General features: G+C 46.7%; 2 protein-coding genes across 7 annotated transcripts in view; both read right to left on the reverse strand.

The window, feature by feature from the left end:
* Positions 1–1,734, reverse strand: part of VBP1 (VHL binding protein 1) — a 39,334-nt gene extending 37,600 nt beyond the window's left edge. For all 4 annotated transcript variants that reach the window (XM_041396656.1, XM_041396654.1, XM_041396653.1 and 1 more), the window contains exon 1: positions 1,299–1,734. In XM_041396656.1, coding sequence (XP_041252590.1) covers positions 1,299–1,431 — 133 coding nt within the window. In that variant the 5' untranslated portion in view covers positions 1,432–1,734. The remainder of the gene's footprint in view (positions 1–1,298) is intronic.
* A 22,061-nt stretch (positions 1,735–23,795) lies between these two features.
* Positions 23,796–26,273, reverse strand: part of GAB3 (GRB2 associated binding protein 3) — a 59,437-nt gene continuing 56,959 nt past the window's right edge. For 2 of the 3 annotated variants that reach the window (XM_041396447.1, XM_041396446.1), the window contains exons 9-10: positions 25,485–25,598; positions 23,796–24,485 (exon numbers count right to left, since the gene is read on the reverse strand). In XM_041396447.1, the coding sequence (XP_041252381.1) occupies positions 24,369–24,485; positions 25,485–25,598 (231 nt within the window). In that variant the 3' untranslated portion in view covers positions 23,796–24,368. The remainder of the gene's footprint in view (positions 24,486–25,484; positions 25,599–26,273) is intronic. The other variant, XM_041396448.1, reaches the window with a different exon arrangement.

Below are 26,273 nucleotides of genomic sequence, written 5' to 3' on the forward strand. Positions count from 1 at the left end.
TTCAGAACCTTTCAAACTATTGAGCAAACTGTCACCACTTTCTGGTTTCCTGTTATGTTGCCATTTCTGGACTCAAAGGTTACCTCACTGAACTTGTACCACAGGCAGAACACAAGGCCAGAAGAAATAAGGTATCTTTAGAAAGGTATCTTTAGAAAACAAATTGTCAGTTACCCAGTTTTAAGGCTTTTCATTTCAACACAATAGCTGCAATGCTCACTACTGTAGCTGGATGCCACCCATTCAGATCAGGAACAAATGAAATATATATTTGGCTGGTTTTAACTGTTTGATCCACACTGAAAGCTCTCACACAAGCCAGTATGAGCAGACCAGTGTCACAGGGTCACACATCCCAACTATCCTCAAACAATATAACCCAGAACACTTCTGCTGAGAGCCTGAACCAGCAGCACCTTTAGTACCATCAACTTGTATGAATCCTGCAAAACTACCCGCCTGTCTTTGAAGAAACCAGCAAAAGGCTTCAAGCATTTTTTCCACTCTTTAATGGAAACACACACACTTATTTCGCTTTTACAAGCTGGAGAGCAGGTATGCTACAGAACGTACAAGGTTTGTACACTTTTGAGCAATCAGACAGGAACTCCAATTGCTACTCTGCTACTAAAGCAAAGCAACACCACAGATACTTCTGTAGATTTCAGGGGTAACTCTGCATCTTTTGGTATAGAGAAAGAGGTTTTAACACACTGAGTTTAAGCGTATTTAAGCGGCAACATACTCTCATCCAGAAGAAATGCTCAACCAACGCACTGATCAACCTATGCCCTTCCCTTTACCTCGCTTTTAATCTTTTACCTCCTTTCATGAGCCGTAAAACAGAAAATTATGATATTTCGTGAAATGTTCGAAATGTTTAAACGGCTGTAGTCCACGGAATGCACGGAAGGACTAAACAGCGCTTAAAAAAAAAAATAAATTCTGTCTTGCAACAGTAAAGACACCTTTTCCCCAGGTGCCGGATTAATTAAGCACCACTGTATCCAGAGCACAAGAGCTAAGCAGCTCTCACCGGGAACAGCTCATGAGCTTGGAATATTTTTGCTCCCCGGGCGCGACCAGGTGTTACAAACCTCGCTCCCTCCACGTGGAAAATAAGTTCTGGAGATCACACCAGTCAGGTCCACCCAGATTTACAGGACACCCCCCTGCAGGTGCGAGCGTTCGGCTCTCCCCTCTCCCCCGCCCGTGGCCGGAGGGCCGGGCCGGCGGGCTGCCCCGAGCTCGGAGCCCCAACTCCGGGCCCACCCGGCCCCGCCGCAGGTCCTACTCACAGTCCAGGTGCTTCTTCTTGGGGCCCATCACCTCGTGGGTCGTCGCCTTGCACACAGCCTTGGCGACGGCCGAGCCGGTCACACTGTGCTGCGCCGCCGTGATGCGGTCGGTGATCGACTGCCCCGACATCATCGCCGCGGCCCTGGCGGCGGCTCCGCCGCGGTCCCCCCACAAGGCCGGGACGGCGGCTCTCCTGCGGCCGGGGGCGAGCGCAGCCTCCCGGAGGAAGGGCGCCGGCGGCTCCCTCCGGCGGGAGCGCTCGCCGGGCTCCGCCTCAGCGGCTCCTCTCGGCCGCCGCCGCCGGGGCTCTTCCCGCTGCTCCGCGGAGGAGCGGCGGTGATCGCTCGGCTCCCAGCCCCGCTCGGCGCTGCCGCCTCCGCCCGCGGGTGCGCCCCGGCTTTCCCTTTCACATTACGCTCACAGACAAAATGGCGGCGGCCGCGGCGTCAGGTGACCGCGCGCCCGCCCCGCTCCCGCCCCACCGCTGCCGAGCGGGGCCGGGGCCCGGCTGGGTCCGGGCCGGGAGCGGAATGGGAGCGGAACGGGGCCGGGAGCGGGAGCGGGAGCGGGGTAGGACGCAGGGCCGCCCCCCACGCCGGGCCTCAGGTGTCCGCGGGCGGTGGGACCCACCCCCGCAGCGCCGAGGCGCTCCGTGACTCGCCGCCCCCAGCACCGGAAAATCACAGAATCAACTTGGATGGAAAAGAGCACTGCGATCATTGATCCCAGGCTGTGACCGACCACCACCATGTCCACCACACCACGGCGCTGAGTCTTTTCTTAAACACCTCAGGGTCGGTGACTCCACCACCTCCCTGGGCAGCCCATTCCAATGTCTAATCACGTTTTGTGTGAAGAAATTCCTCCTAATGCCCAACCTAAACCCGCCCTGGTGCAGCTGGCGACTATGATCTCTCGTTCTGTCGCTATCTGCCGGGGAGACGAGGCCACTCCCCAGCTGGCTGCAGCCTCCCTCGGGGAATTGCCCGCCGCTCTTTGTTCGTGGGTGGCTGAGCGCCGGGCAGACGTGCCGGGCCCTCACGGCGGGTGGCGCCGCGACAAGCGGGAGCGGGGCCGAGCAGGCTCGGGGGAATGGTGGAGGTGAGGTTTTCATCGCAGATCACAACGGTGTGGCTTGGAAGGGACCTCTGGGATAGTCTAGTTCCACCTACCTGCCGTGGGCAGGGACACCTGCTAGACGCGGTGACACTAGTTTTTGTGGGGATGAGTTTTTATTTGCTCTTGCAGACTTTACTTTCAGAAGCAACGTCTGGGGGAAAAAAAAAATTAAAAAATAGCCCAACCTCCCATGCTGAGCCTGTTTCAAGGGACTGTAGAAGCATTTAGTTTGGAAAAGACCTCTGAGCTCATCGAGTCAAAGCCTTAACCCGGCACTGCCAAGCCCACCACTAAAACCTGTCACCAAGCAGTGCCACATTTACCTGTCTGTTAAATCCCTCCAGGGCTGGTGACTCCACTGCTGTCCTGTGGAGCTTGTTCCTGGGCTTGACAACACTTTTGGTGAAGAAATTTTTCATACTATCCAATCTAAACCTCCCCTGGCACAACTGGAGGCTAATTGCTCTTGTCCTGTCACTTGTGGCTTGGGAGAAGAGCCTGAGCCACAGCCTGGATGCCGTGGAGCACTGCTCACATGTAGCCAAACCACTGGTGGGTTCTCAAAACATTTCCAGCTACCGATACCCAGCACAACCCTGTGAGGGCTGCCATGAGGGAAATCCATCCCAGCCAGACCCAGTGCTGTGACAAAAGAATGCAGCATCACTACTACTCAGTCAGAACAAACATTTCCCAGGCCCTTCCACAGAGGAGTATTTTTTTAACTTCTGCATTTATAGTACACTAATATAAGTGTGAATACTCATACAAACAGAAGATAGAACACAGCAATAGTTATTTTTACTTTGAAGTAAAAATACAAAAAGTAAGGAGAGTAAAAAGTAGGCAGTTGAATACGAGTGTTATAAACAAAAATCTAGCAGCTTCTGACAGTCAACTCATATTTCAGGGTGCTGATTAAAGCTGTATTGCTTAAATTATCCCTAAAGTGAAATATGCCATAAATATGTGGGAAGACTGCCACAACACCAACCGCCTGCTATTGCAGTACACGTATAAAAGCAATAAAGCAGGACACACTTGCATTCACAGTACTGTGTATTTCACTAGTACAAAAAACTTATGTCTTTTCATAATATTTGTGTGATACAGAGGGTGTTTCTTAGGTGCTTCAGCATATTCCTTATGGTCCATGACAGGGAACAAGGACTACTGAATTATCTTCTTACCAGCTTATGCTGCATACTTAAACCATCTTTGTACCCAGCACAAAGGTTTATACATTCTCATTAACTGCTGTCCCCTGTCCTTTAACAGACACTCCCATTCTGTGGGTTTCCTCTACTCCTCCAATTGCTCATAAGAACAGGCTAAAGTTTGAGCCCATCTTTCAAGATGGGTGCTGAGGGCAGGAGAAGCAGCGTGTGAAGTTGTTGGGCACCAACGCCAGCTTGGTTTGTGTCATCATTGCAGTCACTCAATTCCTGGTGAAACTCACTCTTTTTCAGCCCAGTTCATTCCTGGTGGTTGTTCCCACTGTGGTGAGTATGGAGCACTCACCTTGGCATCTTCATGGCTGTGTCCAGAACAGTGCATGGCCAGGACCTGCCATATCAAAACCCAGCCACCACCCTCTCTGCCAGGGGGATTTAACTTGATTGCAGCACGTTTCACATCCATGAATGACCAGTGTGATGGTCTCCATGGTCAGGTCCCCTCCTTGATTATGAGCCCATCTGTATATTCAGCTGGTGTGGCATTCACATTCTCTGAACAGAGAGAGACATAATTCTCTCTCTCAAGTTTTTTCCTAGAGAAGCACAGAAGGAAAACAATTTTTATCTCTACTTGCTACTCCTAGTGTTTTGCACATGTGGAATGTGTTAAGAAGATGGTTTACCTGAAAGAATTTAGTAATTAGATTCTAGTAGAGATTGTTTATATTAATTAACCTATCAAGTCCAAACTGTGTAGACTGTCAGTCTGCAGACAGTCACGAGTTTTTGAGTTAATAGTAAGTATAATATAATATAGAATAGTATCTCTCTTTAATCTAGGTGTAATGTAATATAGTATAGTTTTAATAAAACAATTGTTCAGCCTTCTGAATGGAGTCAAATGTCAATCATTTTCCTTCATCAAGAGCACCCTGTTTTTACTATAAGCTGGAGGGATGGGAAAAAATTAAAATTGAATACCAGTTCACAGCACAATCCTATGAGGGCTGCTATAGGGAAGATCAACTCCATTCCAGCCAGACCCAATAAATGCAAAGAGAACAAAAAAGGCGAGCAGGGTCAGCAGCAGAGATGTGTCTTTTGATACTATTGAAAAGCACAATAACACTGAACAAATATTAGTGAATGAACTGGGGTGTGTAATCTTGTGAATGTAGGATTTCTATAGACCTAAGGACATAAATGCATTAATACATGGTCACTGATATTAAATTATTGAACATTTCCTGTGCTGGGAAAAGTTACAAGCTCTTCAGTGTCACTGGCAGCAGGCAATTTCCAGCTGCCTTATTTTTGTTTTAAAGCTTGTAGTTTCTAAGGAAAAAAGTGATTTTGAATCTTCAAAGCCTGAGGGAACATCAAAACAGTAAGAAAAGAAGAGATGGAAAGATTAAATACACATTACAAATGTCTACATCTCTTTGGGCCTGTCTAAACAGGGAAGTTCTTTTGCAATAAAGGAGGGTGTGAACTGAAGCACAGCAGCCATTCTGTACTATCTCCTTCCCCAGCAGGGACTCACTTATTTTATTCTGTTTCAGAAAGCCTAAAGTCCACATAAAATTGGCTGAGTTGAGTGTTTCCCTTAGCCATGGTTCTGTCTTTACTCCATGCGCTGGTCAGGCCCAAATCAGAGTTCAAATGTCCCTCTTCAGCCAGTGCATTGACTTGCCCTGGGTTCAGGCCATCCTGTGCACCCCCTGGATGGCTGCAGGTAGAATCACAGAATCACTTAGGTCAGAAATGACCTTTAAGATCATTAAGTCCAGCCATTAACCCAGTATTGCCACAGCCACCACTAAACCATGTCTGCAAGTACCACATCTACACAGCTTTTAAATATCTCCAGGAATGGTGCCTCCACTCCTGGGCAACCTGTTCCAATGCTTGACAACCCTTTTGATAAAGAAATGTTTCCTAATATCAAACCTGAACCTCCTCTGGCACAACTTGAGGCTATTTCCTCTTGCCCTGTCACTTGATGGAAGAGGGAGGAAGAATCTGTTCTTCAGGCCCTGATGTCTGCCCAAGCTAATGCAAAAAGCCTTGCTCGTGGCCACTGTCCTGCACCTATCTTTAGTTCATTTTAGTAAAGATGAAAAGTGGAAATTATATGTACAATTTACATCTCATTCATTTTGCTGCCTTCTGTTTACTACAGGGCAGGTAATGAAGGCATCAGACAGGAAATGTGGTCCAGGCTTGGATGCATACAAATAGTGCTTGGGGATAGTGGCAGTGGAGGGAATGGATGGTTCTGGGCTTCTGCCATGGCTGAATGACTCAGATGGTTTTCCAGGGAAATGAGTATTTTACCAATGAGTAGTGAGTGTGCTGTGGGCTGACTCTACCTACAGCCCCGGGAATGCAAACAGTTTAGCAGCAGGTTTGTCAATAAATACCATCTGCTCAGTAGCACTGAATCCAAAATAGAGCAGGACCTACCTTACTGGAGGCTGTTGTTTTGCTGATAGAGTTGAGATAAAAAAATCACAACTCAATTATTTTTTTTAATACTGTGATTGTGATCTGAAGTTATAAAACTAAATTTATTCAGGCTTGCTCAATCTCAGTTTAAACCCAGAAGAGTTAAAATGTTGTCATTAGCATTTTTCCTGGTGGCCAGTAAGATATCTGCATGGAGGAGTGAGCTGTAAACAAGGCTGCTTCTCTCACAGTTCAGGCACTGAAGTGTCTGAGAAACACCTCGATTCCACACTGCCCTCAAGAGAAGGAAACAAACCATGGCAGCAGCAGAGATGGGATTCCAGGGGGCTGAGGTGGGGCTTGAGGCTGATTTCCAGATCCAGCACTCCAGTCATGAACAATGAGTGAATCCTTGTCCCAGCCTTTCTCCATACAGGGGCACCAAGAGTTCTTCTTGACTCCCAGTTTTCCATGAGCTTTGCTAAAGCAGAGTGCTTTGGGGATCTTTACTAGTGTCAGGTGTGGTTAAAATTGGATGAGGAGGTTTCTGGGAGAGAAACAAGGCATCAGCATCATCTATAAAGCCTAATACCAGAAGGAGTTTCAATGTTATTTAACTAATTCTTACCTGAACAGAGACATGACAGGAAAAACTCCACACACTGTTGTCCAGCTTGGGTTTATGGGTACCATATTCTGCCAGTCTCTTTTAATGATCTTTGTTTCCCTCTCTCCAAGCTGTAAAATGTTGATAAGAAATTGAACTCCAGAACTGGGACTCTATAGCTGGATTCATTCAAACTTTGCAAAACTGCTAAATACGAGAAAATCAGATCATGAGCCCCTTCCTCCAGGACCTCACCTCAAGACACCCTGACTAGTGACCAGGTTTGTCTCAGGGCTGATTTTGGAGCCCACAAGATGCAAAAATTGTACACAATGCCTGGGCCTTTAGGCCCCTTTTCCAAGCACCCTGCAGACATGACATTTAGGCTGAACGGTGTAGGAGTGCTAAAGCCACGCACTGTTGTCACCTCTCGTGTCACATGAGGGAAGAAGGTCTCACTTCTGTTCCCTCCCATTCAGCCCCTGCCGAGGAGCCGTGGCTGGGGCAGGACTTGGCCCTGGGAGCTGTCTCTCCTCTTCCCAGCCACCTCCAACTGCTGCCTCTCAAACTTGACTGCTGGTGAAGGCTGAGCTTTTAAATTGCTGGCTTTGTGTAAAGAAGAGAGAAAAGAAAGAGGAAAAGAAAGAAAGGGAAGGAAAAACTAATCTGGAGTTATGTCACAGTTGCAAAAAGTGCTGGGAGGCAGAAAGGCAGAACTCCCGTGGCTCCCATTGCAGCAGCTGGTTGCTGCTCCTGCCCTTAGGCTCCTCGTGTTCTTTGCAGGTGTATGGCCGTCAATAACAACAGATTTGAGAAGATTTATGATTTATTTCTGAAGTACGTCCCTGTGAAAGAGTTTCTATTTGGTGAAGAAGCTGTTCTGGTTCCATCTACTGAGCAATTGACCAAGGTTCATGGAAGTCTCCTTTGCCTGACTTCTCTGTTTAACATTACAATTCAATGTTTTTCTAAAATGGAAAACAAAATAAATACTACAAGATGATGCAATTGGTGTAATATAATTATTCCTGGTTTGGTCTGTTACTTCCTGAGTAGGTTTATGAGAAGGGTTTTGAAAAGCAGGAACTGAGTATGGTATCTCATACAAATTTAGGATCGAGGTTTAGACTTGGAAAATTAGTCTTGGTTTAAGGAGGAAGGGCTCAGTTTTGGCTTTGGGACTGTCCCAGGACAAACCTTGTTTATTTTCCAGAACCATATATGTGTGTGTGTGAGTGTGTGTGTGTGCACTGGGCAATTCTGATACAGACAGTCACTGCTGGTGTTAGCAGACACTTAATTACACTTAAGTGTAATTGTCACCTGAGGAAATGGCATGGCTGCCCTGCTCCAAACATCTCAGAGGGTTTGGGTTGACGATGACCAGTGTATTCATTCATTTCCATCACCTTGCTGTTCATTCTAGGGGCCTGTCTGTGAGAGGTGACTCGGGGTGATAAGACAAGGTGTGAGGCAGGTGCTGGAGCTGTTTTGGAAACCTCAGAGACTGCAGCTTGGAGAACCCTTGGTCAGGACCAGGAGAGCCATCCCCTGCTTTTGCACTCATCATTTTAACTATAGACCAAATAAAACCTGCAGAAGCAAGAAAGCTAAAATCATCAGCCTAATAAAATTATACAAATTGTGGACCAAAGCAGATTCCCAGTGTTTCCATCCCTGCCAAGGAGGAGCATACCTGGCTTGGGGAACAGGATCTGGGGAGAGAGTGTGTGTGTGTGTGGGGGGGGTGCTGTGCCATGGCAACAGAGGAAGGAGCTAGCAGCACAGCCTCCAAAAAAATATAACACTGCCAATGGAAATCAAGCTTGTATTAAAATCAGTTTAAAGCACTCCTGGAAATTACAGCCCATCAGGCATTAGTTTCATACCAAATAAATAAATAAATGGGAACAAAAAATAACAATAAAAATGAGACATTTGGCTAAGCAGGAATAAAGAGGTACAAAGCTGCAGATGCTTATAAAGGAAAATCTTTCATTTCAGTTCCTTAAGTGTGTCAGTGAAATGGAAGATAAGGGCAGCATATACCTTTTAGCTAGAGTTGCCAAAAAAACCCTGAACAAACCAGAAAAAGGCTTGGACAAATGAGCTTAGGCACTTGTGAAATGCCATCTAGGCATCTCACTGTGTTACTAAGTGCTCAAAAGCCTCTGAAAAGCTGATCCTGAAAGGGAGACACAGAATTAGATGCAAACAGTAGAATTACAAGTATTTTGAAATTGAAATGCTTGTTTGCAAACCTTGCTGATAGAAGGAGCACCAAGTCAATGACATTGAAACATGGTGGTTTCAAAATTGTCCAAGAGATGGATTTTTTTTTTGAATGTGGGACTAATTTTTTTATATAAACTGAAATAAGCCAAATAAAGATATTTGAATTTAGAATTTAGCACAAGCACTAAGAATTTAACCAAAATTGGATGTTCACAGAGGTAATGAGAGGCTCCAGAGACACAAGAGAGGCTGGTCACAGTGGAGGAAGGAGCCTGAGCTGGTGTTGCAGCAGGTACTGTCAGATGGAGTGGCTCCCACTGTACACAACCTGCCTTTGCCACTTGTCCCTTTGCCTGTTCTGTGGGAAATGCTGCATCTGACAAGCAGCCCCATGTGTCACAGAACTAATAAATAAACGAAGGAATAATTTTCTATGGGTTTATGCTGGGGGACTGGCAGACTGAGTTCTCCAAGGCTGCAGCACAACTCTGTTGCTTAAAAGACAGAGAAGCCACACATTGCAAATGTTCTAACCACAGGAAAAGCTCAAATGGAAGTTCGTGCTTTATTAAGCACCAGTGAATCCACATGAGAGAGAAACCTTAAGTGAAGAGTGGATTTCCTGGTGATTTCTGGTGTCTAATAGCCACCAACTCCCAATCAAGTTTTTTTCCCAGGGTTTAATTCATTCTCTTGCCTCTTTTGGCTTTTTTTTTTTTCAGCCTGATTATCTGCTCTCATAAAATTTTCAAGCAAGACATTTACTTCTTTGAAAAAAAGGTGGGCAGTGGGCTCAAGAATTACTGGTGAGAGGGTGGATGGAGTGTGATCTTACAGGAAAACACTGAAAATCAGATCCCATCAGCCTGGCAGGGTTGGGAGAAGCTGCTGTGCTGAGCGTGCAGATGAGAGAGCTGAGCGTGGTATTTCTAGAAAGCCAGCCAGGCAGAGAGTGCCATGTTCCTTTCTGTGCTCTTCCCTTCTTTTTACACAGGGCATCATCATCCCAGAGGTGAGAAAGGGTGTACCAAGTATCAGCTATAAAATAGCTGGTTTCACTAGGTAGCATTGCTAGGGAGGTGAAGTTTTGTTATCTATCCACTTGCCTGGGAGGGAAAAAAATGTCAAGATCTGGACATGTTTCAGGGCACAAGAATGCTGAGCATAGGACAGTGCCCTGTGCTCCATAGGCAGCTGGCACAAGGATGCTCTGGCTGCTGCTGAAAGCCCTGTGGCCAAATTTCATCCACATTTCCAAAGTGTGGAACACAGACATGTTAACAGCACAAGCCTGTGCACATGCTTTGCTCTCAGCAAGCAGGGGTTTATTTCACCTTTCTTTGTGATCAGCTAAAATTAAAATGTTTATTAGCTGCCCGTTGTTATTACTGTCACAGCTATGAAATGGCCTTTGCATTAGAATCACTTGCTTTGGCTCCTATTGTTTTTTTGAAGTGTTAAGGTTGTGCAGGCTGAAAGAGTGTGCAGGCAGTGACAGAGACGTTTGCTGAAAGGCCATTTGCTTGGTTTCCAACTACACCATCATGCCTATTCAACAATATCCTCTCTTCCCCTGGGTTTCATCATCTCTACACCCTTAAATACACAGAAAAACCTTAGTCTCGTGTTTTGCAAGAACTATCCTTCTGTGTATAAAATTAATCAGCAAAAATGGAAAGCAAAAATGGCAACCCCTCATGAATCCCCCCTTCTGACAGGTTTTTTTCTCTGATGAATGCAGGTGTGGGGTTTAATATGCAAGCACACACACCATCTTAGTGATGGATGAGCCTTCTGTTCCTCACACAGTGGTGGGGTTGGTGTTTCAGGGCAGTGCAGTCACAGGCACTGGGCTCTGCAGTGTCATGGAAAGAGTCTTTTTCTGCACCCAGCAGAAGGTGCACCAGAGAAGGTGATGGTGGTTTCTGTGTCCCCTCTTTCATCCCCAGGAAAGCCACAGTGTCCCTGCATGGGGGGAGCAGCAAAACCCCACTTGAGAACTGATCATGGCAGCATGGCCACAGCAGGGCTGCCTGTGAATTGAGCTCGTGAAGGAAATGGCATCACTTTGTTCTTCAGGCAGCAGCTGAGAAGGGCACGGGGCTGTGAGGGCTGCAGAGGCAGCCAGAGAGGGTGTTCACTGCAAACACCATCAGCTGGGCCACCCATCCCTGGAGGTCCTGGGTTTGGAGTGGGGGGTAATGGGCCAGCGTCAGACCAGGATTAACTGTGATGGGTGCTGTGTGTTCCTGGGGCTTGGATATCCCTGAGTCTAGCCCAGGAACTCCACCCACCATGGGGTGTCTGGGGAACCATCCAGCAGCCACAGAAGTGCCCATGCCAGAGGGTAAAGGCAACTACATTAACATGGACAGTTTTCTTCCTGCTTCAGGAGGTAAACATGGCAAAAACTACAAAAACAGGGACTGCAAAGATTCTTGCATGCAAAACTGCCATGGAGTGGACAGCTGTGGTGCAGCTTGGGGCCCTTCCACCTTAAAACCTCTGGGTGTTGGCAGGTTCCCACCCTGTGGCTGGTGCACCCTGCTCTGCCTGGGCACAGCCAGATACTGCTGGTTATCTCCCTGGGACAAGGAGCCCAAGACACTGGAGGGGAGCTATTTGCACCAAGGCATTTCCAGCTCAGGCAGTGCTCACACCTCTGTCTTGCTGTGTGCCAGAACGCTGTGACAGCAGCACTGGCACTGGTGTTGAGGAGCTGCAGAGTTGGTGTCACCAGTGCCATCCCAGTTCTGCAGTAGTGGCCACTTCTAGCCAAACCCCGGGACCAATATTGCAATGGATCTCACAGACAGCATGGGAACTGGTATGAGTGAACCTGGCTGTAGTCATCCCTCACTGAGCTGAGCAGGAGCAGAGTTGTTACAGGTGGCTGCACCTTATTTAAGGGTCTTAACTGACCCTTAAAAGCCTGACCCCAGGAGCCACAACGTGGGTTCAGACCCACATGACACTGGCAGCATGAGAGAGCACATTTCCCGTAGCAATAAATGCATTTGAAAACTGAAGTCACCATGGCTGGAGTTTTGCATCATCCCTGTCACAGCACTGGCTGCTGGTGGTGGTGACACTGCCCCCGGGCAGCTCTGCGCTGGGGAGGTGACAGGGAAAACAGGCACTTTCCTGTCCCTTTCCCAGTCAGCACAGGGAGCTGCTGGGGTGGGCACGGCCTCCAAGGTCTTGGTGTGCACAGGCATGGCAGAGCAGGCACTGGGCAGCCAGGCAGAGACAGAAATGGAAACTCTGCTCTTCCCTCAGGAACCGTGCAGCTCCAGGCCAGCCCTCACATGCCTCTGTGTCCCAGTGTAAGAGACAGATGTCTTCTGCTTCTTGAGACTATATACATAGATGTGTCCTCAAGCTATATATAGATACACATTATAGAGATAAAAATCTTTTATACAGATAGAGGTCTGCTTGCTTTTCAGTTCCAGCATGTACTGTTCCACTGGCAGCCCCTCAGGGCTGGGAGTCTTTCAGATGGGCTGTGAAGTGAAGAAGCAGCACATAAGGAAGGTGTCTGACAGCCTGAGACATGGGGAGGAGGAGGTGAGCCCTGCCTGAAGGATGTCCTTGAGCTCTGTCCTGTGTGTCTGACTTGGTGACACAAACAACAACCCATACCAGAAATTCTGGCTTTGAGAAATCCAAGAGTTGGGTTGCTCAGCCTTGGTAGAAGCAGACTGGACATCATGAACCTTGGCAGTGGACACTGTAGGGCTGGGAACAGGCAAGAGCAGCAATGATCCTACAGCCAATTTAACATCAGCCAAAACAGCATATCAACGAGTTTTGTTACCAAGCAGTTGATGAAAAATGTCCTTTTATGAGAAGTAATCCAGGTGAATTGCTTTAACTTGAAGGCCTGAGTCCTGGATTTCCCCTCAGCTTTGCCCAAGGCTCCACGAGTTACTGCTGGATTTGTTTCCCCATGCTGTGGGCACACGTGGGTGTGCAGGGAGCAGGAGGAATACAGCTGAACTTCATCCACTTCAGTACCATCATCAACAAAATGTGGTCTGTGGTAACAGCATTTTGTTTATTTTCCTAAGAAATGCCTTCTTCAGCACTGAGGCGTAACATCTATTTGGAGACTTCCATGAAACTGACTCCAAACAACAGCTTGAGATCGACCACTTCCCCTGAAAGGATTCACAAGTTAAGATGGAAGATTGGCATTTAAGGTGGCAGTGGAAGCTGCTCCTCTTCTCTGCCTTGAGAGCAGCAGAGGCTGGATTTGGGCTCACCTGCATCCCCAGGTCTTGGCTGCAAGGACAAGAGAGAGATACTGGCCCAAAGAAATCCACTGGCTCCCTCTCCCCTCTGGCTTTGCCTGTGATGCGTCCCAGGTTTGTGTCACAGGTGGAGTGACACATCCACCTGCAAGAGAGAAGTAGCAACATGGCAAGGGTATGCTTGACTACTTACTGCAGAGAGGACAGGTCAGCCAGAAGTGTCAGGGAGACCCTCCTGTTGAGACACAGGATTCCAGAGGGACCCTTTGCATTCTGAACTCCCTTCTCAGGGGAGTCTGTGTGCAGCTGTATCCAGACATAGACACAAACTTGGTCAGTGGTTTAGGTCTGAAGGACTGCATGTGCCCAATCAATTCTGTGTATCACTTAGCTAAGATTTCAAAGTTTCAGCACACTTATTCCTAATTCATTCCATCTGATGTGACAAGGATTCTCTCAGCCTCAAGGATCAGGTGTTCCCACTCAAGGGCAGCTCTAGTCCTGCAGCCTGCTGTGATGCAGGAGAACTCAACAGGCATTGGGCTGCCTACTATTTATGGAGTAAGATGACTGACTTATGGTCATATTTACACAGCAGCTGTATTTTGGTTGGCACATGCCCAGGCAGCCCTCAGCTGTTGAGCAAGACGAGTGGCCCTTAGCTCTTGATGTTATCTGTCTTCCCAGAGCCCAAACCCATCACAGCCACCACGGGGCTATTGCTTAAGCAGAAAGTGGGGGAGCTCATCATCATGGCTTGTTATTAAAAAAAAAGCAATCACAGCACAAAGTATATTCCATGACTACTGAAAGTCTTTGCCAGCACCAAGTGCTTTCTTTCCCCAAAGTATTTTCCTTTTTTCCTCCCCTCTGCTGTTTGGGGTGACTGCTGCCAGGCCATGCATGATGTGAAGATAAGGATAAGCAGATAAGGATTATCTCTAGACATTTTGAAGGACAGATACTGCATGCTTTCCAAGCCAAAATAAAAGGTGATGGTTTGGGATGTGGAAGTTTTGTCCCCCTGAGCTCCTACCCACGTAGCCACAGACATCTTTGGACACCTTGTGCCCACCTAAAGCTGCTTGCCAACCTCCCACCAAAGTGGGATTGACTGCACTGGAGTCTCCTGGGCTGTAATCTCCCAGTGGAAGCAGCAGGCAGGCATGGGGCACAGCAGGGCAGGGTTTGCATTTTGCCAGCACTGTCTCACCCTGTGCCTTGCAGCTTTCCTCACTGGGTTTCCCCTGCCTGCCCTGCCCTTGGCCCTTTGTACTGGGGGGTTGGTGGGGAGGGGAAGCGAGCACCTCCCCGGGAAAATGGCCAGATCACAATTTTACAAACAGGTTGCTCAACCCTGGGCTGGAGTTACTGATCCCATCTCACACTGGCCGCTGCTCTGCAGCACCAGGAAGACTTTGTGTCAATGTTTTCCAAGCAGAGGGCTCTGCTTGGCTGCAGTTAAATGTCAGAGTTACCAGAGAAATCTGATTTTCTGACCAGAGTTAAAAGGTTGTTGAGAAAGCATATCCCACCAGCTGCTAAGGTACAGTTCTTGTAGGCAAGGCTTCTGGTGGGATATGATTTTTTTCTGCCTCCTCCTGAGGCTGCAGGTTTCCCTCCCCAGGTACAAGACTGAGACTTTTCCCCAGGGTGCAAGCAGCTGGCTGTGTTTTCCTCTAGATCCGCAGAGCAAAAGGAGCTTGCACAAGGCTTCTAACACAAGCAAAGCCAATTCCCCATGCTGGAGCCTGGTGGGCACACACAGAGCTGTTCCCACAGCCAGGCTCCATGCCCTGGCAGAGGAACCTCAGGGGTTTCCTTATGCCACAGAGCTCCTTGAACCTGCTGCTTCCCTGGGAAGCAGATCAAAGGCACCATAGCAAAAATAATCCTGATAAACACAAGATGCATTTCTGAACTATTTTCTCTTTCTGAGTGTACACTTTGGATAGAGGCTGGGACACACCTGATTTTCTGTCTGTAGAGAGTATTTTCTGTATGTGTTTTGGAGCAGCCTGGGGATCTGCCAGCATGGGTCAGGCTCTGATCTCTGTGACACCAAAGAGGCCATGAGGGTGAGCCTGGCAGTGTCTGTCTCCTCAGGGGCAGCACAAGTGAGAGAGCTGAAGAGTGGTGGAAGAGCCAAATCACTGCTATGGAATGATGTAGTGCAGGCACAGTTCTAACCAGAAACGTGGGCAATGCCCTCAGACACATGCTGTGACTCGTGGGGATGGTCCTGGGCAGGGACAGAAGCTGGACTCAATGATCCTTGTGGTCCCTTCCAACTCAGCTTATTCTGTGATTCTGTGATCTCTTTCTAGAAAAGATACAGGCTTTGTACTAACCTCTAAAAATGCGATTTGGGGGTTTTCACTGACTCAACCTTTTCTATGCAATGTTTCACCTGCAGGGTGGAAATAAACCTCACGGATACAGCTGCTCTTCTCTTCACCCCCAGCTCCTGCACGTTTCTCATCTCCTCCCAGAACAGACCAGCCACTTTATGTGCTCCTCCCTCTGTTTCTTCCACTGAACTGTGGTCAGCAGAGTTGCAAGAGCTCTTTAGGAGGATTAACATTACATTGCCAATGGAAAAGGATGGTGTTTTCACTTACACATCTCTGTTCTGCAGCCACAAATGTACAGGTAACCAAAGCTGATGGAATAACACCAAAACCCCCTTCCTCCCAACTTGATCCAGAGGCTGAAGGTAAAAAAGTACATTCAAACACTTTCCAGTCCATCTGTAGATTGTGGAAGGACTAATGGTGAGGTCACTGGTGAGAGGAGCACAGAGAGATAGGCAGGTCTGCAGTAGAAATAAATCTCTTTCTTGAGTCTTGGGTATCATTTAACATTCAGAGCTGCTTCGAGAAAAGTCTGAAGAGGTGTATGGATGGTAAAGTGTGTAGTTTGTAGTTGTTGGTTGTATGTTTGTTTGTTTGTGGTTTTGTTTTTGTTTTTGTTTTCCCCCCATATATAAACATGGAAAAAAGAATTACTGACATTTCTGGCTATTCCAAATTTTCATTTGGTGCGCAAGTCAGAGTCTGGGTGTGCTGATTGAGGAAATCCATCTTTGTTTTTTCTCCCTGCCATTTCGTCTTTACATGTCATGCAAGTTCACTCTTGAGCTGTCTCTGGTGCTTTGCTCAGCTCTGGAGAGGCAGAGCCCCCCCGCCACTGTCCTGGGGTGAGCGCATTCCTTGTGCTGACCAGGCAGAACGGGACGGATTTCCTTCGGTGCCATTTCCTGATGATTTCTGACTAACTGTGGAGGAAGTTAAACCAAAGAAACGATGAATCTTCTATTTTTTATTTTAAAAACACTTTTAAAAAGACATCTCTTGTTCTGAACTGTAAACAGCCTGCCTTGCTGTCCTGCTGCCTGCCTCATCTTCATGGATGAAATTCACACCAAAATCCAGATAAATTTTCTTCTGGGAAGCCCTTACCATTTTGGGGGAGCTTCATTTGCCAGGGTCAGTACACTGGGCTTGCTCAGTGCTTTAAAATAAATTGTTCATAGCCTAAATGAACACACCCCAAGATGTGGCTGATTGAGTCACCTGCTCCTATAGCCAAGGGCAAATCTCTCAGCCTCTGGATTTTTGGGGTCCCAAGGGGCCTGGGCACAGCCCTGTGGGGGTGAGGCTGCTTGTCAGGGGAAGCAGCAGCAGCAGGAGGCAGGAGAGGGTCAGTCTGTCCTGGAGCCCCCCTGGGCACAGCCTGTCCCCAGCCCTGGCAGCTCAGGGTGCAGGGGACAGCTCGGTGTCCAACTGGGGCTGCTGGCAGGGATCTCAGCTGGATGCCACTGCAGCAGGGGCATACAAACCCTGCTAGGATTCCTTCTGGAAACTTTGTCTCCCTTTGACTGATAAGCCTGGCTGCTTCCTGAAAGCCACATTAATGCTAAACAGAGACATGGAAGAGTTACGGAGACCTCAGGAATTTAATGAATTCCTGTGTTGCTCAATCCTCCCTGTCTTTCTGTAGAGGAGCTTTCACTTTCTGGCTGTATAAAAGGTTGCATTTAAAGCTTGTCCTGAATTTTGATCTGGAAATTTAAAGGGAAAAGCTCTGTTTGTCTTGGTTGCATTTAAAGCTTGTCCTGAATTTTGATCTGGAAATTTAAAGGGAAAAGCTCTGTTTGCCTTCTGGCACCTCCTCAAGTGCTTGCAGACACCTGCCAGTGCTGCCTCTATTTGATGTCTTGTCCTTTTCACTGTTGTGTAACTCTACAAAACACTCTGTGGCTTCCCAGAGAAAACCAAGATGCTGGCAGAGTGACAGTGTCCTGGAGTAGGTGGCAGAAAGGATGCTTCATGGGAGGGGTCTGTGGTTTTTCCCTTCTGGGGGAAAATACAGAGCGGGTCACCCCCATGCTGCTCATGCTGGGAGGGATCTAAGAAATGACAGCAGCAGCAGCAAACCCAGCCATGTGAAGATAGCAGCATAGTCAGAGGCAATTCCAAGAAGCTGAGCTCCTGACAAAGAGTGGAATTTTTGAACGAAGGAGCAAACTGAACTGCAACAACCACCACAAACACATGCCATGAAAACACCCCCTCAAATTGCTCAAAGCTTTAAGGCCCACCAGAGAGCAAGGGCTTTTCAGGCTCTTACACAGTGATGGATATGCCAAGATCCCAAAGCTGTCAGAGCAGGATGTTGGGGCTGTTTAACAATGAGCTTATGCTAAAATCAGATGTGAAAGGAAAATCAAAAGAGAACAAAACAGGACAGTGAATGAAAGGTTGGGTTGCTCCCTGCTCCCTCCTGCATTACAACAGGGCCTGGGATCAGCTCCCCAGGTGGGAACAGGCTGAGCCCCTGCCAGTGCATCCTTTGTTTGCTGGATGTGATACCCCTGGCTCCCAGAGTGCTCCCATAAATATGTATAACCCAATAGCTGAGTCCCTCTGCACTCTCTGCCCTAAACAACTGGAAGAGGAGCTTTAGATGCTGTTTGATGGGGAAATGCAGATCTTAAGACCTGTCAAAACACAGTGTGAAGCCTGCATAAGTTGCTAGCAGAAGTGCAGGACTAAGACCCCACAAATTCAGTGTTGTTTCTGTTACTGCCACTGGCCTGGGGGAAGTCACTGTTCTGCAAAAGCCACACAAATAACTGGAAGTAAAGTATGGCTCTGTTGCCAAAACTCTTGGAGATGTCCTGGAGAGAAATGAGATATCACCAGTGTTGTGTTGAGTTGATGCAGAGCCCAAGGACTATGAAGGAATGCCTGTTTCTAGGGCAGATGCTCTCCTGAGCAGCTCTGGCTAAAAAAGACCAAAGCAATTGCACTTTAACCAGAAGAGTTGAGGAGACAAAAAAGTGCTGGGCTGAGAGGCTGGATATGAGAAAAAGGTTCCTCACCCTCAGAGGGTGAGCACTGGAACAGCCTCTGTAAGGAAGTGGTCACAGTACTGAGACTGCCAGAGCTCAAGAAGAGTTTGGACAACGCTTTCAGGTACATGATGTGATCCTTGGGCTGTGCTGTGCAGGACCTGCAATTGGACTGCAGTGTTTGTTGTGGGTCTTTTCCAACTCAAGGTGTATTCCATGATTCTATGATAGGAATTACTGCCTTTTTGGAGAGGTTTGTTTTCACACCCCATGAAGATAACCTGCTTTTGCCACGTGGCTGGCTGCTCTGTGGCTTTTTGCTTCGGGGACGTATTTGATGTGGTTTGAAATTGCAGATGTACCTAGAGAGGCCAGCCTCTATAGAGCCAAGTGCTCACATATCCAGACATTTTGCAGTCAGTTTTTTCACATTATTGTTGTTATTATTATCCAATCCCTTAAGTATTTTGCACAGAGGTGTGAGCAGTCTGAGAGCTTCCTGGCTCACTCCATGGTGGCAGGGCTGATGCAGCTGTTTTTTGGCACAGTTGTTTCCCTTCAAGGCTCTGGAGGAGGGGCAGTTGAGGGAGGTCTCTTTTCTGGGAAGTGCTCTCTGTCAAAGCGCTGTTCCCATTTCTGCTGGGCAGAGCACACAAAGAGCTGTGAACCGTCAGTCAGACTTTATCTGACCTTTCATTTGTCTGACCTGCCCTCCCGTGAAGACCAAACACAAAATGTCACGGAGTTCCCTTCTATCAAGCCTGCAGGCAAAGGCTTATCGAAGCCACACGTGTCTGTGTCTTGAGCTGTGCAGCCAAGTTTCCATCAGGGGCTCTCTAAGCACTACGCCTCCCTCCATCCACCACGGTGCATCTCCAGCCAGATTGCAAAGCATGCAGATCCAAAAGTGGCACTCGCCTGAAGCAATAAATAAACCATTTCCAAACTTCCTGGCTTGTTAGCAGCAAGGCTTGCTCAGCTCTGCCCCCATGGACTGCCTTGTTTCATCTTCCAAATCCCAAGATGTGCACATTGAAAGGATCCCACATCCCTAGCTTGCTGCATGTGGAAATTGTATTACCAGCAACTCCACTGCTCAGCACAGAGCAATTAAAATTCCAGGTTAAATAACAACTAGCTTTTGTATCCAAGTCCAGAGCAAGTGCTGAATAAATTTGTGCTTATGCTCTACATGGTGGGTCAGGAGCTGTGTCCCCTTCCTGCCCCTTGGCTGTGGCAGCAGGAGCTGTGGCTGCGACTGGGGGACTGCAGCTCACCCTGACCCAGGAGGACACAGACATGAGTCCAAGCCACAACTTCACAGTTCTTTGTTATTCTGCAAATATGTCACAGGCATATGACATTTGTTTCCAAATTTGCTTGAACTTGCATCCATCTCCCTGATACACAGGCATATGACATTTGTTTCCAAATTTGCTTGAACTTGCATCCAAATATTTTTTATGAAAAAGACACTGCCTAATAAGAGACTTTTAAAATGGAAAAAGCATTAAATGAAAGATGTGGGAGCTTATCCCATGAGCACCTTCACTTATCAAAATAATTAAAGATCACAGCTACCTTTTATATTAATTTATTAGAAAAAAGATACAGTTTAATGTGCAAATATATACACCAAACATTACAATGAAACATGAGGAAGGTGAGCCCCTTCTCTCTAGCAATGATTTGTCCCTTCGTAACAGAGATGACTCTTTAATGCTTCCCCACAGATTTACAAATACAAAAAAAAAAAAGTATAATGCTTCATTTGCACAAGAAAAAGTTTATTTTTATTTGAAAACAAAAAATATCCTGGCTTTGACATGGCAAATATCTGCTATTTTGGTGGCTTTCACTTTTTTTAAACCTGAGCAAGTTTTGCGGAACAGGGGGACAAAGGGAAGGCATTGCCCTGTACTTTGTTCTCATCACAGCATCTGATGGTCTTTGAATTACTAAACTTCTGAATTACTGCAAGCGAATGCAACTCCAAAATCTACATCTAGGATGTAGTTAGTGACAAGAAAGCAGGTGCTACCACTGGCAAAGTGAGCTGGCTGAAAACACCTTGCTCCAGTTACATGGCGGCTGGCATTTCTCAGGTTAAATGTTCATTTCTGCCAGTAAGGAAATTAATGCTGCCTCCTGGCATAAAGGAATTATAAATGTGAAATGTAGTTTAGTCCAAACAGCAAATGAGATGTGGGCCTGCTATGCCTTGGTCAAACGTGCAGTCATTGAAGGAGAGAGTAAGGCCATATCAAGCACATCAGTGGGGGACCCAGCTGATGGCCCCAACAACAACCACAGGACTCAAAACATTGAGCTTGGTTGTTTTCAAAGTCATCCTGCAACCAAGCTTCATCCAACAACTCCACAAGGTGACATTTCCAATTAAACTGAAACAGTTCTGCTCATTTAGTGCTCTCCCTGTTTTTAATGAGAGGCCCCAGCAGTGCTGGAGAAGGCACTACAATACCTGGGCTGGGCAATGCCAATTCCCTCAGCAGAGTTTGTTAAGGACCACTGGCCACTCTGTGCTCATTTAGGTGCAGAGCATCTCTCTGCATCAGCTCTCACACTTTTGGAAAAAATATATGCAAGTAAGAGACCCATGGCAAAAAGAGGACACCATCAGGAGTGCGCCTGGCTGGCCCCAGAGCCAGTACTAGCTGAGGGCTCTGGCCTGAGCTGTATTTTCAGACATGACACTGTCAAAAGCTGACTCAGTTTTCATGTTTGTTTTCCTTCTTGGCCAAGGGATTAGGACAAGAACAGACTGAACTGAACAGCAACTCCTTTTTGCTCTGTAACACTCCTCCACTCCCAGCAGTTTGCTCTATGGGTACTGGCCCACAGGTTTGTCACTCGTGGCTGCTGCAGCTCCCATCACACCCAAATCCTTAGTGGTGAGGTGGCCACAGCAGATTTGGCTTTGCCATCCTCCCACCATCCTGCTCCTCTTAACCCTCTTTGAAGTATTGTGCAATTTGACCAAAACAAAAGAAAAAAAAGCCTTTGAGAAGAACTGCTCTGCTTTTAATTTTTTTCCCCAGTATTTTTTAATTGCTCCTGTTTCATGGCTTGTACCTGCACAAGAATGTATGTCATGGGCCCTGGAGCAGCTGGTAAAAAAGGACATTACATGAAAAATCAGAATAAACCTTCAAACTTAGCTCCAAGTTGAAAGTAAAAGTTAGAAACCAGTGAGCAGCATTTGATCAAGATAAGAATGTTGTGAGGGCAAGCAGGGGACATGGGAAGTTGAAAGGGGCCATTCTCCTCTAAGGACAGTCCCTGCCAAGCTATATGCTTATGTCCTTTTAGGGGAGTAAAAATCCAGATACAGCTCTTTCTTCTCTAAACTTCTGAATGATCTGTTAGCCAGGTTTGTTGAAGTTTAAATATTTTTACAATAAACTAGAATAACAAGTGAGTCAGTTGTCTCCAATAACTTGGTGTTTTTCCACTTCAGAAGATTTTCTGACAGCATGAAAGGAAACACTCCAGTCAAACACGAGCTGATCTGTGTGTGATTCTGATCCGCATCAGAGGCTGCTCTGCCATCGCTCCTCAATCTGGGATCTGCAGTAGCAGAACATAACTTCACTCACCCTTTGTGGAGGTTGTCTGTCTGTAATTTAAAATGCCTTTTAGCTGGTCTTTTAACCCTTTCAGTACATCAGCACATACAGTGACACGTGTTATTTGCACACTTTGAAAGAAAGGCAATTCATTTGAGCAGAAAGGCAAAGGCTCAGTATCTGTGGCTCTTCTTCATGCTTCTTCTTCCATGACATCCCTGTGCAGGTGCAGATCTCCACTGCCTCTCCCCACGTTGCCCTACCCCTGTCACAATATCACTCTCAGGGCATGGGTGCTCCTAGCTCTGCTAAGTCAGTTAGAGGACAAAACAGCTGGGTTTTAACAAACTAAATTTCACACCAGACAGACAAGATGTATGTGGAAAAGTTGGAATTATTTTCAAAATTTTTATGAACATCAACTTTCATTTGAGAGCTTTGGTGAGGGGAGGAGGAGCAGGGCAGGAGGGAACAGCAGGTCAGCTATCTGCAGGACTAACCCCAGATTTCCAAGCAGCTCTAGTCCAGGACACTTCACACCTGCAGGCCTGGGTGCCCAGTTTGCCCCAGTCAGTGAAGGCGCTGGTGAACCTTGTTCTTGCAGGGTAACCTAGTGAGATCCTGGTCACCACAGATCCCCAGGGACTGGGCTAAAGAAGCACTGAGACTTGCAAGCCCTTCAGCTCTCTTGAGGTAGGAGGAAAACTGTGTTTCTGTCAGGTATGCTGCCTCTCCCACGGGATGTGCGATGGCCTCCCAGAGTGCCTGAATGACTGGAGCACACAGGGTGTAAGGAACAAGCTGAGCAGGAGCCTTGACATGCCAGTGGTTTCTGCAATGGCATTTCTATGACCTCTGTTTGGTAGATTAGAATTTTCAGGATGTCTGGTTACAGCAATGCAACGTGGTAACAAGAGGCACATGAAGGGAGGCCAGCGAATTGGCACTGTCAGAGAAGAAATCTTTTGTAAGGGTCCTGTCTGTCTGTCCATGTTGACTGGATCAGACCTCTTACGGCTACTGGGACTCACCTACAGGAGCTAAGCCTGTGAGACCAAATCCAGTGTGGGTCACTCAGCATCACTGCCCACTTCCATGAGTCAAGTGGCTGTGTGCCACTGTAAAATAAAGACCACAGCCAAGTGTTTAAAGTTAAATATCTTATAAACTATACACACATGTCATCCTGAGATAGTGCCTGTAACAAGTCCCAAGGTAGATAAACTTCCTGAGCCCAGAGGTCCTCATGCTGTGTGAGCACATTGTTGTCCTGTTTTGGCAGGCTCCTGGCCTCTCAGAGCACGCTGCACTTCCTAATGCTCTTTTTTATTTTGGGGTGGGTCTAGTGAAACAATCAGATTGACGACTGCTACCAGCATTCCAATGGCATTCCTTCTGCTGTTCAGATGAAAGCAGTCTTGATCCTCTGCCAGTTCTCTCAAGGCTTGCAGAAACAGGCTCACAGCTTCCCTTTCTATTTTTTGGCCAGCCAAGAGCTGTGTGGCTGCAGCCTCCTACGAGAAGAGCAGCTGTGCTGTGCCGAAGACACTTCCCAAGACAGGGGAGAAAACATCAGTAGGAATCAGACAGAAAAGTGACATGTACGAGCCACAATGGAGGGAAGAAGCTGAATACAATGACCATCATCCAGAGGGTCAAAGACCATGCATTCCAGTCACATGGGCATGTAGTCCTTCTTCTGAGTTGAGTTCTGACAGCATCACAGCCAGACCTTTTAAACCCAGGGGGAAAATATTTTTCAAAATTCTCTTTACTTAAGCACTATATATTCAAAAAGTTCTTATTATTGTTTCAGTATTTTAGCCCTTAGTTGATTAGTCACCAAAACCTGTCAGATGCCTGTGGCCATAAAAGCACTCCGAGCACCTGCAGCATTTGTAGGAATATCAAAAAATAGCTTTAGCAACTAGGAATTATGCAACAGAAGGAGAAGGCAGGATGAACTAGATTAATACAACTTGTAGTGGATTTGTTAACGTTAAGTGTATGACTCGTTGCAGAATCATGCCAGAAAATGGTACCATGGAGCATACTGGTAAGGGCAGTAAAAAGGCTAATGCATTACTTTAGTCATCAGTGAACCACTCACTCACTCAACATACTTCTTCCAGCTGAAATCAAAGGATTCCAGTAAAAATGCCTCCACAGACTGTAAGCATCTTAGAACTCTCTCTGCCTTTGAGCTCTACTGTGATAGCTGCTTCATTAACATTGTGGTTCCAGTGCAAAAATAAACCCCTCCAGATCCCAAATCTTCTTCCTTTATACTTTTGATTGTCTTTCATCTGTCCATTCCTGCTTAGTGTTCTGTAAAGCTTGAGTCTTCTGTTCATCAACCTGGACATAGTCCACTCTCTGTTCCTCAGACAGAAAAGGTTTCTATGGGACAGAGAGGAAAGAAACATTGTTTTAATTTTCAGGTTGAAAAGGGGTACTAATAAAACTCAGCTTGATTTTCTGTTTTCCCTTTCCCTCGTTCCTTGATTGCTTCACTTCACCTTGAAGCTCACAGTGACATCAGCTGACAAAAGCATTGCTTTACAGCCTGCTTTAGCTATAATTATCCATCTGTCACCCTGTCACTCAGCCCAGCACAGCAAGCAAGGGAAACATGCTGTACTGGCTATTTCCATGCAGATAATCATTCTCTCCTCATCTGAGTGATCCTGCTGCAGGGATAACCTAACTGATTTTACATACAGGGAGGGTTTAAATAAGAAAGCTTAAGAGTCTTGAGTCTTTTGCATCTGGGAGTATTGGCTGATGGGGAAAATTATATACAAGGACATAAAATGATCCAAACTAACAACAGTTCATTGCTTTGCAGTGGTACCTACCCACCACCTGAGCAGGTTAGAACTTCTTTGGAACAAGGAATGTATTTTCTCAGCATTGCAAAAGAAATTGAAATGGTTTTGGTGGTGCAAGAATAAAGATGCACATTTTGCCAGATTATAAGAGATGGTAAAGTTTTACCCCATGAATTTATCATGGGCTGCAAACTTGTTACTGCAAAGAGATATTTGGGGAAACTAGCAGGAAAGGCTTTGTGGAGACTTGATGAAAATGAAGGAGCATGCAGAGATCCTGCAAGCTTGCCCACAAGCCCTCATGGCTGCACTTCCCAGAGCAGTCTCATACCCTGTGCCAAGCTCATGTTAGCAGCATCCCTATGAGCCACACTAAGGACATATTGTCAACACCCTCATCATGCTTTTATCTTATCAGTCTTGGGCCTGACACAAATACAGTCAGCTGGAAACACGACTGGCTTCAGCATGGCACTCAGGGCACCTAGCAGAATGCAACCCTGGGTGTGGATTTCCTCCCAGCAGACAAAAAGGCAGGAGGCTGCAGGGTTTTTCAGATGACTCGTACCTTCTGCACAGGGGATGGGGAAGCAGAGTTAAAATCCAGTGCTAAGTAATCAAGGTTAGATTTCCTGGTCCATGGAAAAGCACCACTGTATGGAGAGGTGGCCTGTCTGTGTTCCTGTCAGGAAAGAAGAAAAACTTTTAATGCTCTAAAAACATGATCCTAGAAGGAAACAGGATCACAACTGGGAGTTGGGAGATTTGCCTGCCAGAATGTGAATGAGAACAGTCAGGGCACACATAATTTTCTAAGCCAAGGGTGCATTTGGTTACTAACCACAGCATAACACTGATAATTGTGGGATAGCATAAAGAAACCATGAGACCCTTTTTCTTCTGATAATTCTGGCAAAACAAACAAAACAGACTGATTTATACTCAATTTTATCAAGGACTTGTGCCCAGCTTCTCAATCCAAGCCCTCAGAACACTCAGATTTGCAGGGTGCCCACTTAAAACATCATCATTCAGTGAATTTGAAGAAATTGTGAAAATTATTCTCATAAAATCACAAATAACCACAAATATATGTCAGGTTTTCCTAGACTAGAAAAACCAAACAGGGAATGGTTACAACTGGAACTGCCCTCTTGAGCAGATTTCAGTCTGGGAGAGATGTGGGTTAAAATTTGAAACTATGGTTCACGGAGACTGTGGTCAGTTTTGCAATATATTTTTATAGCTATTGGTACTGGGCTTTGGCTATAGAGCAGATCTGTAGACACTGGCTCAGATGAATGGATTTGAGATCCTTTTCCACCTAAAATTCAAAGTAAAACAAGATTCTGGTCTT

The sequence above is a fragment of the Onychostruthus taczanowskii genome, unplaced genomic scaffold (genome assembly GCF_017590055.1).
Source record: "Onychostruthus taczanowskii isolate IOZ18803 unplaced genomic scaffold, ASM1759005v1 scaffold13, whole genome shotgun sequence".
NCBI classification, from domain to species: Eukaryota; Metazoa; Chordata; class Aves; order Passeriformes; family Passeridae; genus Onychostruthus; species Onychostruthus taczanowskii.